This window comes from Mizuhopecten yessoensis, unplaced genomic scaffold, assembly GCF_002113885.1.
Source record: "Mizuhopecten yessoensis strain PY_sf001 unplaced genomic scaffold, ASM211388v2 scaffold716311, whole genome shotgun sequence".
In the NCBI taxonomy this organism is placed as follows: Eukaryota; Metazoa; Mollusca; class Bivalvia; order Pectinida; family Pectinidae; genus Mizuhopecten; species Mizuhopecten yessoensis.
In genome coordinates this window covers 78,093-93,768 of record NW_018480053.1, presented here as the reverse complement: position 1 = coordinate 93,768, position 15,676 = coordinate 78,093, and the positions used below count along the sequence as shown (strand labels likewise).

The window sequence follows — 15,676 nt, the reverse complement described above, 5'->3', positions numbered from 1 at the left end:
TATGTGTCGGTGATCCTGCCATGTTGTACTGTAGTGTAACTGGACACTCCAAATATGTTAATGTCATACAAATCTTGTTGAAGTACATCAGAGTCAGAATATAGTAACTCAAACTTTACACACTTTAACTGCTAGATCAAAAATGCCAGGGACAATGAGACACGTACTATACAAACTGTCATGGAATGGATTATGTCCCTTTGTTTCTGAACAAAATATAAGATTTCACACACACACACATATCTATATATATGGTTTTGGGGTTAAAAGGTCAAGGTCACAGTAATTTCATGCTTTGAATTATGTTGGTTAGCTTTTCAGCACTAACATATGTAATTTCAGATTTAAGTCATGCTAGTGCATGCCAAAGAGAAATAGCTTCTGTAAATGGACAGTTTTAAAAAGCTCTAAATCTGATTTGCTTGTGGTTTCTTGATGAAACCTTTGAAAGAAATTATGTAATTGGGATAAAACTTGCCAAGTACATACATTGTACCTATAAGTCCCTTGTTCAAGCTTAACGCCTGACCAAATTGACATTTGCATATTATTCCTTTATCAAACGTAAATTGCAGTAGGCCATTATTGAACCTGTTCTATTGCAGTGCTTGTTTTAACGCACCCATTAACGAATCCATTTTAATTATTCTTGCAGACCAAAGGTGCCCCCCCCCCACCCCCGCTGAAATATGAAGACTTTGCACCCCTACTAAAAATCAAGGAAGGAATAAAAACCAAATCTTTTCCCCTCTCCTCTCTTTCTCTCTCCCATTTTCCATGAAAAAAACTCTTTAATCTCCTCAAATTCCATCTTGTGCCCCACCCTACCTTACAATGCACTGGGTCTGCCTAGGATTTACCTAATGATTAAGATGGATTCTTTCCAAAATAAATAAATACAAAGCTTAATAAATTCTAATATGAAAAATGGACTTTCCTGTTTTACGCAATGACTTTTGTATATTATTAGTTACAGCAGATGTTCTTCAATAGAAGATAAGAGCTTCGTTGACTTGTTGGTTAAGTGTTGGCTATTGTTTAGAAGAAAATAGCTGTGTGATGAAGTGATTTAAGTGGTTATATACCTTACTGAAGTAAGCATACAACATTCCATTCCTCTGACAAGCTGGCAGACAATGTATTAGACAGCAGTTCTTTTGGAAAGTACAAATTATGTCCTGTCCTTAATTTTGTATGTAAATAACCTGAACAAGTTAATTTGTAGGAGTTTATTCTAACATATAACATTAATAACTCTAGCCACTCACCTAACAACCTGGCACATTTATTTTCTTCTCTGGTTTGTTTATTTTTTTATAAATTGCCCAAAAGTTTAATTTTCTTTGTTAATGAAGTTCACCTGGAGTAATTAATGACAAAAAATATTTTTTTTAGGGATAAGAGATGACAGGACTTTTGTGTGGTGTAAAGGTAATTTTCCTTATTGATGATAAATGTAAGAAATAACATATTATTGGTCAGTGTTTTGCTATGATGACTAAAAAAGTGACTTACAAATCATATTTACCATATTGTAAAATATTGTTTAATTATTCAAATTGTAGTTTCATGTTAATTTTACCACTGGAGTTACTTCCCTTAGTACATCGTTTATTTTAAATTATTGGATGATTGAAATAATTAATTAAAGGAAAGGGGATTGCACTATGAATTAATTTGACGTCTAACTTAATAAGAAAAGGCTTTATAATCAAAATAGTTGAATTATGATGAAAACAGGATCATGATCATAATGGACTTGGCAACCAATCTCCTTAAGTTAATCAACCACTTAAAAGTGTTCATCCAGTAAAACTGGTTATCAGAAAACACATATGCAAATTCATTTATCATTTCATGTGTTTTTAAGAGCAAAACTGTTTCATTACGGAAAGTTATTATTTCTAAATTTATATGGTTCCAGAGACCATTTTGTAAATCCATAGGTGTACTAGCAGATACAGATTGAGGTTAAATGTTTTACGGTATTATGAACATTTCAGGAATATAACGTGGAGCAGCACATGTTTTATTTGGCCAATATATGGTACATATAATCAGTGAAAATGTGAAATAATCTGTGGTATATTTAGAAGTTGATAACAAAAAAGATAGATGGCTATGGGCGAGGAAGTTTTCCTGGGTAACCAGAAGGTTGGTGCCTAAACGTTAGACTCTGACATTATTCTCTCCGCAGACTTTAAAACATATTCTTATCCCAGCCATAAAACTGATACCCTACATAGAACCAGACCTGATAGTCGGAGATAAAAATGAAGTATGAAATGAGAGTTAACACCCTACAAAAGGCGCATTGGATTTACTAATTGGTGAACATATCTTTATCTCTACATTCAAATTGTCGTAAACTAAATCCTTGGTATGTTTCCACAGGTAAAATAAGAAAACTTTTTCCTTTAGTATATGGAGGGTTTGAGCCTAAAACATGTCTTGACTTTTGTTTTCAATACAGAAATATGTATGTAGATGTTTTTAAATTTTACATAATTAGAACGTTAACTTGCCTGAATTTATAAAGTAATTATGCTGAAAATGTATACATTTGTTCATTTTCAGCATGATAACTCTAAAGGAATTAAATATTCAAGTTCCCATTTCCTTTGAGACTCATTCAACGAACAAGACCAGAAGTTTCCATTTTACTGAGGATTTCGTATACATGTTCACGTTAACATCTAATATCATACCATGTAATAGGTACTCTATATGCTAAATAGAAATGAAGCTGAAGGGAAATCCAAGAGAGTCTTTTGTCGCTTTATATTTTCTAGAATTTCAGATCTGTCGTTAAAGTTTTTAAATGCATGACAATAATAAAAATAATAATAATAATATACAACATTTGATATAGCGCCCTATCTAGCTAACATAAGCCACTCTAAAGCGCTTTACAGTACATAGATATACAATTAATACAATTAGGATATACATTTTTTGAGGAATTCGCAGGAGCTGCCTTATCAGGCGCTAACTACTAGTCCTATGCCACCTGGCTAATATCTCCCTATATGTGTATGCCTGCCTGTGTGCTGGAGATGTATTGTGTTCTGTTTGTAGTAGGACCGTGCTTCCAATGGCATCTTTTTATAGTGCCACCTCACTTAAATGCTACATCACAGATACTGCAACATCCACCCCAGACCATTTTAAACACCACCTGGGTTGTTGGAGTTGTGTGGGCAGGAGAAAAACACTGTGTGGAAGGCCGAAGTGTTAACCACTCAACCAATCCGCCACAAAGGATGTATTATTATGATCCCAAGGCTTTTTACTCAGTCTACTAGCTCGGTTATTAAATATACCCTGCAAGCATTTGTGAAATTCTTGATGTGTTGAGGAATACAGCTGTATTGTTCTCTGCAGAAGGAATTTTAAAATTCTTATTAGTCCCTATTGTGAAACAAAATGAGGTATCTGTACATTCTACTGGGTATATTGATTGTTTGTCATCATAATTACTGGGTGTACCTGTGTAATAATAGTGTAATAACAGTTAAGGGCGAAACAGCACCAGAATTTATAATGTCGTTCAAAAGTAGTCCTGTAGCACAGTTACAAAACTGGTATAGTGTTACATCTCTTGTTCATGAATCAAGATAGGAACAAAATGATACTTATTTACTTCCAGGTGTGAAATTTACACCTGCATTCACCTTAACGACCGATTTACATCACTTTGGTTGATTAGACAATTTCAAAAATGTTATTGCAAATAAAAATAAAAAGCATGTACCTAAAAAAATCTACATTTAAAAAAAAAAATCATCATTTGAAGAAATTAATGACAAATGCTAATGCATGTATAAAAAAGGGAAAAAATGGTAAAAGTGATTATCCAAACTGACAAGGCTTATGAAAGAGTTACATCACAGGATCTAGTGATTGTGACTCCAACACCCTGTAAATGTTACAGTTTTCATTCATAACTTTGCCCTATAGGTCTCCTGCGTGTGTACAGGGTTTCTGTAGGTAACAACATCTACCCTATCTGGTTCATCACAAAACTGGGAGGGGGTATATGTATATGGACTGTGGGGAGGGGTATTACCTATATCCCTGCTTTATATATATTGGGGAGGAGAGAGATTGGGGATGTATAAACTAAATAGGGAGGGGGAGTGGTGGAGATTTCAGCCACCACATTCCTTATGGCCACTATATCCTGGCAGTTTTGTATGAGAAATCAGATGCCTGGATTCATGTGAACTGAAGGATCAAATTTCAAAGTAGAAATCTGTAGCCTGCTATCTAGTTTCAGCACCCATGCTGGTTGTTCATCATCCCACTGGTCTGCCACAGATCAGTGTATAGTTTTGCAGAGATCTAGTCCCACATCACCATTACTCCTAGGTACATCAGTTTGAACTCTGGGAGTCGGTCTGTATAGAAGTGTAGGGAAAATCTGGTAATATATTGGACCAGGCAGTGTGTGTTTGTGTGTGCACCCCAATCGAACCTCTTTGTGCCAGTAAAGGCAGAAACAGTCAAGATTTCTTCAAAGTGTTCTGATTGGTTGAGATTGAGGTTCATACAAAAGGTCAATATCTGCCAAATCTCCTGCTCATCATCCTCACACCACTTCGCCCTCTGTCTTTCAAGAAAGGTATGTATTGAATTGGTTGTAATTTCTGTGTAAACGCAAGTTTGGAACACCTGTAAAATGCTGTTATTGAACACTGAGCTTGTGTGTTTGAAATTGTTTGATTTTGTGAAATATATTTTGTATGAGTCATATGTAGTTTGAAGCCTACAGCACATAACATTATGGGGCGAGTCCCTGTGCTTTGCTAGTGTATGATGGGGAAAGGTCTTCACATATGGTACATGTTAGCTAATTTGAGATGATGTTGTGCCCATCTTTGCCTGGTGGTGTTGTATGTAGTATCACAGTCACCCCTGTATCTCATTAGATCTCAGGTACTTACTACCATCTTACACAGATGGGCCAGATACATAAGGAATGCTAATACTATAGAAGTACTGTACTGGGAGGGGCACTATCTAAACAGTCTCTCACTCCATTCCTCTGACAGACCAACAGACAGGCTGCACATATCTCAGGTTTGATCCCCACGCCCCCAAGCAGGAATTTTACAACTAACAGAGGTCACTACTGTGCTTCTGCTTTAGCATCAGTTTGACCAAAGTTGATGTAGTAGGGTGAGTGGTGTATAGAGTTAGTTTTACGGACCTGGTGGTGTTCTGTTTTGCCTGCCTGGTTATCTCTCATCTGCAGCAGCCGATTCAGCATCCTGCTGAGAGTTTCAAGCAGGTAGGCCTATGTCTTGATTAGATGTTAATGGTACTCTTTACTTGGCATTTTTTCAGTGGAGTTTATTTAGAGCATTGAGGATCAAGATTGACCTCATGATCTGGTTCATTGAAGTGTTTGTGGTACTTTGATGTGTTGAACCGTGATGATTTGTACAGCTAAATCACTTATTGGACATCAAATATGACTAGTTGTCCAGATACATTGCTTGTTTAGGTGTTGGGAGGTGCAACCATTTTAACTTGTGAAAACTTCTTTCATCATCACTTTTTCTTAATTTGTGGTACAGATATTTGTAGATATGTTTTTTGTATTTACCGGTATTTGTGTTCATTTAATACTATCGGTTGTAGTACATATTTGAATTTCAATGTACAACCCTTTTACTTTGTTGAATTTTGTGTTCATTTTAACATTGTTTATCGTATTTATTACTTCTGATGCATTCTGGTGACAATAATTATGTATTTACCGGTAAACCTTTGTTTCCTATCCTGCCTGTGACCAAATATCGATGCTACTCTTGATGATCACAAATAGTTTCTGAAGGCGATGTTCTGTAAACCTTGTTATACTGCCACCATTTGTCCAGAGAAATGTTGGCATTATAAAGTTGTTTGGAGATGAATGGAAGGAAATGTAAGAAAAAGAGAAAAAAAGGACCCTGAAATATGTTGGTGGTAATCTGGGTGGCAAATGGAACAAGGGGAATGATATCGGGGTTATGCTATACTAACTGTAGGTATGATATTTCATGTGTACTTTCAATTTTTACACCATTGACTTTCTGTACTTATTCCTGAAGACAGAATTTTGTGTTTCCCTCAATGTTTATGATGTCTTACATTTTGTATGAGATACTTGCTACATGTATTTGTGATTGATCCTTAACATGAATTGACAGTATAATGGGCGTTTACAACAGTCCTAGTCATGGAATTTACAACTGCAATGCCTTTATGTAAAGAGTTGATACAGTAACTAATATCTGCCCTTTTTTCTGAAACATAAAATTATATACTTTCATGCTATATATCTTTTTGAATTCTGAGAGTGATTGTCAACTAGAATGCATTCCTCTTATTCATTTGAATATTTAAGTGAGATTGTATATATGTACATGTGTGCATATATAACGAGGACCTTTTAACAGTACCTATGGGTAATGAAAACCTGCAATATCCAGGATTTACTATAGATAGGAATATAATGGTGTGCTCATTTTATGGGCTCTTTCTTTGTAAGCTTGTTGTACCACCCATGATGTTGCACAAATCAGTCTCTGGGGGGGTCACGACAGGGCTTCTTATATGTATCAGAAAAATCGCAGAGAAGAGAAATTACTAGACATCCTTTATTTCCCTGCAAAAATGTCACTTTTAGATGTTAAAAAAAAGCACTAACTTCACAAGATGATTTTTTATATAAATTTAATCTTTTTAATTGAATGTTTACCCCTTCTGTGAGCCTCACTGCAACACAATCACTGTAGATAAGTTTACATCTATGTGCTATTAAATTTACTGAAGTTTTACACAGATAACATAGCTTCATTTTCCATTTGAAACTAGAGATAAAATCTTAGGAATTTCAAATATCAATTCAAGCTATTTTACATCTAGAATATTGTATTTAATATGAAAACAGTTACTCAAAGATTGTTAAAAGTGTTTTTCATAGAAATAAGTATGGAGATATTTATTGCCTTGAGATTGAAAAGTTTGTAGATTGTTACAAGGTGAAGTTTTAGGATGGAGGAGGCTATCCAGTTGCAGATTTTAGCTGTTTAGGGAATGCTCTGGAATTGAGTAAATAAATTTCATATGTGTCTCCGGATAAATCAGGGTTCTGTTAAGGATCCCTGTGTCCCACTGCACTGTGGTTTATCCTATATACAGTAACCTCCCCTTAACTTTCTTAAGGATCCCTGTCCCACTTCACTGTGGTTTATCCTATATACAGTAACCTCCCCTTAACTTCCTTAAGGATCCCTGTCCCACTACACTGTGGTTTATCCTATATACAATTACCTCCCCTTAACTTCTGTTGGCTCAGGCCACTTTTGTCGACCAGCTAGCTCAATTGGTTAGGGCAATAGTATAACAATCTGAAGTCCAGGGTTCGAATCTAGTCTAGCCCAGCTGAGTTTTAACTCACAACACTGTTGTTGATTTTATTTTGTTTGTTTCATACCCAGTCCTGTAAGGTATGGTTTTACTTTTCAGAAATGATATATCAAAGCTATAGTCATGCCGGGAAAGTCAGTTTCCAACACTTAGTTACATTTTTTGGCAGTAGTACGGTAAACCATAACAAGTTGCTTTTGCATCACTTTGCTTCTATCCCTCAGATCTGTCTGGGCTAGAGGAGAAGTTGATATAATGATATCTTACTAGTTGGTCTGAGTCTATTACTTTCAGTTTACAATAGACCACTACTATGTCAACTATGTACCTGATATGCCTCGGCTGGCATTATCTCTACCATAATGCATTACAGGGTCACAACTCTATGATGTGTTAGATACATCAGCAGCCAGCAGGTTATGAATATATGCACTTCACAGTTGCATATGTCTTTATCATTAGGCAATTATAGCAGATACTATGTTAACAGATGTTTTTCATAGCCAAGCCAGGACAACACATGCAGTCTTCAAACTCTGGGGTCTCTTTGCACATTTGGATGCAGGGAGACAACTCTGTTTCCCAGTAGACATGGTCACTTTGTGATGAAGAATCTGAAGTGTGTTTGTAATCATCCTCTGCAGCAGTTACATCACCGGTTTGGCATTATCTCCACAACTGTCTGTAGGTCTGCCTAGACTCCCCTGTGTGGCAGCCATACATACATGCCATGCTGACTTACATCATGATTAATGCTGCAAACATCACACCATGGGCTAGTAGTGGTAGTGAGCTCTTCCCCAAAATATAAACATGAGCTAGTGTTTGTGAGCTCCTTTCAACATTACACCATGGACTAGTGGTAGTGAGCTCTTCCCTCAACTTTAAATATGAGCTAGTGTTTGTGAGCTCCTTTCAACATAACACCATGGACTAGTGGTAGTGAGCTCTTCCCTCAACTTTAAATATGAGCTAGTGTTTGTGAGCTCCCTCCAGCACCACACCATATGCTTGTGTTTGTGAGCTTCCTTCAACATTATACCATAGACACTAGTGTTTGTGAGCTCCCACAAACATTATACCATAGACACTAGTGTTTGTGAGCTCCCACAAACATTATACCATAGACACTAGTGTTTGTGAGCTCCCACAAACATTATACCATAGACACTAGTGTTTGTGAGCTCCCACAAACATTATACCATAGACACTAGTGTTTGTGAGCTCCCACAAACATTATACCATAGACACTAGTGTTTGTGAGCTCCCACAAACATTATACCATAGACACTAGTGTTTGTGAGCTCCCACAAACATTATACCATAGGCTAGCGTCTGTGAGCTCGCACCAGCATAACACCATTGGCTAGTCTTTGTGAGCTCTTCCCTCAACTTCAAATATGAGCTAGTGTTTATGAGCTCTCTCCAACACTACATCATAGGTTAGTGTTTATGAGCTCCCTCCAACATTACATCGTAGGCTAGTGTTTGTGAGCTCCCTCCAACATTACATCATAGGCTAGTGTTTGTGAGCTTCCTTCAACATTATACCATAGACACTAGTGTTTGTGAGCTCCCACAAACATTATACCATAGACACTAGTGTTTGTGAGCTCCCTCAAACGTTATACCATAGACACTCGTGTTTGAGAGGCCACACAAACATTATACCATAGACACTAGTGTTTGTGAGCTCCCACAAACATTATACCATAGACACTAGTGTTTGTGAGCTCCCTCAAACGTTATACCATAGACACTCGTGTTTGAGAGGCCACACAAACATTATACCATAGACACTAGTGTTTGTGAGCTCCCACAAACATTATACCATAGGCTAGCGTCTGTGAGCTCGCACCAGCATAACACCATTGGCTAGTCTTTGTGAGCTCTTCCCCCAACTTCAAATATGAGCTAGTGTTTATGAGCTCTCTCCAACACTACATCTTAGGTTAGTGTTTATGAGCTCCCTCCAACATTACACCATAGAGTAGTGTTTATGAGCTCCCTCCAACATTTCATCGTAGGCTAGTGTTTGTGAGCGCCCTCCAACATTACATCATAGGTTAGTTTTTGTGAGCTCCCTCCAACATTACATCGTAGGCTAGTGTTTGTGAGCTCACTCCAACATTACATCATAGGTTAGTTTTTGTGAGCTCCCTCCAACATTACATCGTAGGCTAGTGTTTGTGGGCTCCTTTCAACATTACACCATAGGCTAGTGTTTGTGAGCTTTATCCAACACCACACAAGGGTCTAGTACTTGCGAGCTCCCTCCAACATTACACCATGGGCTAGTTTGTAAGCCTTCTTTGTACACCACACAATAGGCTAGCGTTTGTGAGCCTTCCTCAAACACCACACTAAAGAGCAGAGCTTGTGAGCTCCATGTGACCTTTCTTTACCTTTACATTGAATGTTTTACATGTTTGAGAGCTCCCTCTGACACCATGAATTACATTAACATATCTATGAGTCCTCCATACCATGAACAAGGATCTCATGTTTTGGAGGCTTGCTTCATACAGTGGGTAACATGTTGGTTAGCTATATGAGCATACAAATCTCAAAAGCACTCCTTGAGAATGATGTTGAACTGATGATTAATAAATATTATCTAACTTTTTGTTCAAAAATGACAAACTCTGTGATGCCTTATTAGAGGAAATATAACAAACGCTTCTTTCGGGTGGCAGTATGTAAATGTTCATGATATTAGCTCTATGTTCCTATTGTCAGCACTGTACTAAAACATCCAGTCCAGTTGGTGTGGAACTGAAGGACGGATTTTCCTTGATGTATTATTACAACCTGTGTATCAGTTTAACTCTTAAGTTTTGTCTCATAGCCCCTTGATCCCTGAATGTCAGACATTTTCTTCATGAACTCTTGTGTCATAAAAAAGCATTCCAGCTCTTGGAGATGCTAGTGTCGGATGCAAGCTATTTTGTTACAAGCTAAATTTGACCCTAGTGTTATTTTCAACAGCTGAAGGTGATGCTGGTTAGCTTTTTCAAGCCTGAGACAAACAAACACGTAGAGTCAACATTTTCAGTCTGATGGTAGGATGTCCTTATTGTGTTAAGGAACTGCTTCTCCTACCCTGTAATTAGTTTGTGATGGATGTCTGTAGGTTGTTTTATAGCTATTTAAAGCTTTCAATCTCTTGAGTAAAACAGTTCTCCAAATATGCTATCAATGTATGACACTTGTCAATAATGCAAAGTTTTCTGGCTCTGAAACATTGTCTTTAGTGATGAGATGTTATAAATAAATGTTTTGTTGAAATGAGAAATCTACTATGTTTCTTTTGAGAAAAATGAAATAAAATAATTAAGTGTGAAGCTAACAAGGCTTTTTCAGTTTGATCATTACAATGGGGGACTGTTATGCAAAAACATATCATGTTGCATCACTGTGTCAGCTTACATCTTGCTCTAGAAATGAATTCCTTTGAGAGATGTGGTGACTGACAGATGGAGGCTTAAAAGGGTCAACATTCTGTTACCTCTCCTCTCAGTGCTCTCCATAAAATGTACAAGATGAGATTTTATTGAGAGAATATTTCCCAAGCATTAGAAAAAATATTCAGTCTTCATATATGTACATAGATATAAAACCTTATCCTCATTTTAGGCCTATAATGTCAGGGCCATTCTCATTTAGGGCATAAGCAGAAAAAAAACCTGGGATTTCAGTTAATCAAAGCATATCTAACATTATAGAAAATGAGATTTAGTCAACATGTACTGGAATTCACTCTCCTTTCAATTTCAAACTTTTGTTTCATTGACCAACATACATGAAGCAAGATTTATACCCACTTCCATTTTTTTAGGAAGGGGAAATAATGTAGCATAAAACTGTTCATTTTGTTATACCTAAGGTGATTTACAGGAAAGAAGTGTGTCTGTGACACAGATTGCTGATCTTTATCATGCAGATCTTTACTTGTATGGAGGTGCAGGGGGTGTATTATTTACATAGATATAATTGAGTCAGTCTGCCACCCAGTGGGAGGGGGACTGGTTCCTGTGTGCTGATGATGGAGACAGGCTCCTAGTGCCAGGGTTGTAGATTAATTGTCCATAACTAGTATAAACAGTCCCTGATCCCCCTCCCATGCCCCCCTCCAATGCAGATTAGGTTGCCTACTAGTAAATGTGTGTTTATGGTACAGACAGGCAGCTGTCATATTTGACTGGACTGTTCAGAGGTGAGTTTGTAGACTTTCTGTTGGGCATTTTTACAGCATTCTTCTGCTTTAAAGTATCTGTTATTATAAATTAACAGTTTGAAAGACCAAAAATATATATGTAACTTATTGCCCTCTATACAAAATTAAATATATTTGTTCTGGTCTGTAAGTCAGGGGTATATGTGTACATTTACTCTGGAAACATGTTTTATGTAAAAAATCTTATTCTACCTCCATTAGTACGCTCAAGACAAAGCTGAATCAAGTACAGTTAAAATACATGAAAAAGTATATTGACAGAAAAGGCTATGAGCAGATATGTCTCAGGTATTGGTGTCTAACAATAAGAGGGAAAATAAAAAAGCATCAATGATGTAACAGCTAAAAGTGAAAATATTGGTTTTTCATTAGTTGGAAAATATTTGTCGAGAAAAAGGTTGGTTTTGTCCATTGTTTATCTGCTTGTTTCAGAATAAACTGAAAATAACGGTATAATTGACGATGAAATAGAAGAGACATCATTTAACTAGAACGTTGTGTCTCCATCCCCACTTCTGTGAAAATAACTTAGTTTAAAAATCAGGTGGAAAAAATATCGAGTAATGTTTCATGATCAAAAGATGATACCCTAATCTCATTTCTCCTAGTGACATGAGAGTTTTGTTGCTATGACTCCAAGATGAGGTTTTATGTGCTGTGGAGATATTGATAGAACCATTTCCCCTACATTAATGAGCATGAAACGTGGAAATAAAACAAGCGAAACAGATTCTCCTCTGTGTGTAAAAGCAGTGTTTCATAATGTTATAAAGCCTCATTGTGACATGTAAAGTATATTATCATCTGGTCCTAATCTAACTACAGCCCATTACAAAATACTTAACACATTACAGCCTTTGTTTGTTTAAAGAAGAAGATGATGTGTAAAGAATAAGATTCTATTTGTATCTGCTGCATAATGGTGGGTGGAATCCAATTATAAATTACAAGTATCAGCATTATTTCATTTAAAATAATTTGTTTAAAATCATGGTGCACTTTTATGTATGTATATGTTCAGTCAAACCCTATATAATGCCCTTCATTCAATTTGCTACTTGATTTGCTTAATGTCGATGTTTTCAAAAATCACTTTTGTCTTGCAAAAGCCTAGTGTACAGGTAGAACAAGTACATGTGTATCAAGGATTTTAGGTTCATTGGGGTTGATTGTTTTAGTCCAAAGACTCATAATACCGTCTTAAGAAAGTATTTAGTTGCGATTGTACTATTAACCACAGTGACAGATGCAAGTGGTCTGAAAGTTTTGGACATAAATTTTCTGGAAAGTCTTTTATCAGTTTTCAAAATCTAGAATGTTACAGTTCTATAGGATGATCATTGGGACTTTGTGGTATTATTGAGAATGTTGGGGTAATATTTAGGATGTTGTGGTAGCATTTAGGATGTTGTGATATCATTTAGGATATTGTGGTATTATTGAGGACGTTGTGATATTTTTTAGGATGTTGTGGTATTTCATAGTGTTCCTGTATGAAATAGCCACGTTGAAAACAATATCTTTTTTGACTAAAATGTCTTGTAATGTATTTGGGTAAAAAAACATCAATTCATTAATTAATGTTCTATCTAAATTTAAATGTCTCTGTTTTCCTTTTCAGGGCTTTCTTTTTCGATTTAGGAACTACTTCTAACATTCTACACATATCACCATGAGTTCCCTAGAAGAAAGACGTGCAGCCCGTGCGGCCCGTAGGCGCAAGCAGGATGATAACGAGTAAGTACCTGTCTAATCAGATCATGTGTGATATTCATTGCAAATTCTCAATGCATCCATTCAAAAGTGTGCAATTTTTTTAATATTTTGAACTCTTGGAAAAGACAGTGTGTTTTTTCTGTTTTTTTGCTGTATTAACATTGACCTTCTATTCAATATGTACATATGTTAACAAAATGTCTTTATTGCAGGATTTCACTATTTCAATACAATCTGTTTCAGCAGTATATTTATTTAACTCTTCCCTCATCACAGCTTGCACCTTCATTAGATTATTAACAATATAAAGGGTATTTCTTAGAGAGATACCAGACATTTCTGATGTTTTGTTTCATACACTTAAAATCTAGAGTCAGTATGTCGGGTTAATACATGGTAAAGTCTAGACTGACCCCTGTCTCTAGAATATATAATTATTAGAAAAAATAAACTCTTATTATTTTGATCATTTGGATGTCTGATTCTAGATTCTAAGTGCTCAAACCAGGGGGAGATAACCTAGTATTCTGGATACAAACTTAGTGGCTGGTAGTCAGTCTAGATAAAGTCAGGTGGCATGCTTGTTCCTGATGTAACCATTAATTCTGAAGTTCAATGTATCACAGACTTTTCTTTTTTTCTCAATAAATCAGCCCACCCATGTTTACCTGTTCCCTGTAATCAGAGATTTACTACAGCCATCGTCCTGGTAAATACAAAAATTAAATATTATAAGCATTCATTTTTTTGTAATGAATTGTTTATCTAATGAGGGTGCAATTTTAATATACTAAAACCTCATTAATTGCCCTTGGAGCATAATCCCATATATCAAGTTCTGCTTTCCCTTTTTTGCTGAAATTCTCTTTAAGCTTAATGCATCTCCCATGATGTATTGCCAAACATCTTTATAATGCCAAAATTTCTCTGGATAGATGACGGCAGTTTAACAAGGTTTTACTGTACAGTCGTGGCAGTTTAAGGAGGTTTTACTATATGTTTATTCTCTGGATATGTAATACTATCACTATACCTTATTTCCATATATGTTTGTAGTATATTCATGTATTTTGACCTGTCCTGCCTAACATATTAAGAAGGTTTGACATGCTTGACCTATGGTCAGCAGAGTCAAACAACATAGGATAGACAAATCAAAATGTGTGCTTGGGTTGATTTTCTTTCCCTTTTATCTTATGATGCTATTTAAAAAAAAGCATATAAAGATAGTTTATTGTCAGATAAAGGCAAATATTTGGTTATCGACGAAGATCTCTTTCTTTCATTGTGCTCTTACGCATTATGCCTTTGATATCAAATGAATGCAAGAAATTAAAAACAGGACTGTCTGATACATTAAGTCTAGCATATCTAGTCAATGATGCACAATCTACATATATTCTGGTCTGAACTGTCATTGATGTATATCTTCCTCCATGGAAAACACAGCTGGCACTTATTCCTGTAGTATATGTATGGGAAACCTCCATATTTGTCAAGCAGTTGAAAATGAAAATAGATTTGATAAAGTGTCCTATTATAGAAGAAAGGTCTATTCTGTGTAAAAGTTGTCGGCATGTCTTTAAACCTGTTATAAACAAAATTCCCAGTCAACGACTGCAAAACTTAAGTTGACAAAATGAATATAGACTTTAAGTGTTGTTTTATTGTCCTAGATCTGTATACCAATGTAGATATAATCTTCATTATTGCTGCAAAATTTGGTGCGTTTGTGAGAATTTGTGTTAGTGCGGTGTTATGTGTTACAGCCTGATGCAGACAGTAAACCTCTCACCACTAATCAAGATACATTAGGGCTCAAGAATGTAGCAATATATATAGCTTGCCTAAACATACATACACAGTTACACCTTGTACTGGTAACTTCTAGGGCACCACCAACATCACAAGAGATACCACCTCTATGAAGAGACCATCTGTGTTCAGATGCCATCACTTTTAAAACTCACCATTGCAGTTATTTTCATGTTAACTGAACCCATATTTAGACACCACCTGTGTTAGGAGGTCTAACTAGACGTGGTTTCTGTATACAGGTTAGGCTGTACAACCTATATATATTCTGGTCTGAATTGTTTCCAGTTTTTGCAAAATTGTACCAAGAAGAAAAAAAGACGAACTGCTTGTCTAAGTTTAGAACCAACTGTGTATGTTATTTGAAGTTTTGTTTAAACATAGAATTAGTTATGAAGTAAAAAGCACATACAGGGATGCTTGTGCCTATGTGATACATGATACCAACAAATACTACATAAATCTTGATTAGACTACACACTTTAGCTG

General features: G+C 36.1%; 1 protein-coding gene across 12 annotated transcripts in view; it reads left to right on the top strand.

Moving 5' to 3' along the window:
• The first annotated feature begins 4,440 nt into the window (after positions 1-4,440).
• LOC110442905 (troponin I) overlaps positions 4,441-15,676 on the top strand; it is a 61,176-nt gene continuing 49,940 nt past the window's right edge. The window contains exons 1-2 of one of the 12 annotated variants that reach the window (XM_021486774.1): positions 4,441-4,624; positions 13,278-13,393. In XM_021486774.1, the coding sequence (XP_021342449.1) occupies positions 13,329-13,393 (65 nt within the window). In that variant the 5' untranslated portion in view covers positions 4,441-4,624; positions 13,278-13,328. Of the gene's footprint in view, positions 4,625-4,860; positions 4,939-4,974; positions 5,083-5,143; positions 5,294-13,277; positions 13,394-15,676 lie in introns of those variants that run through there. The other 11 variants (XM_021486780.1, XM_021486783.1, XM_021486784.1 and 8 more) reach the window with 11 other exon arrangements.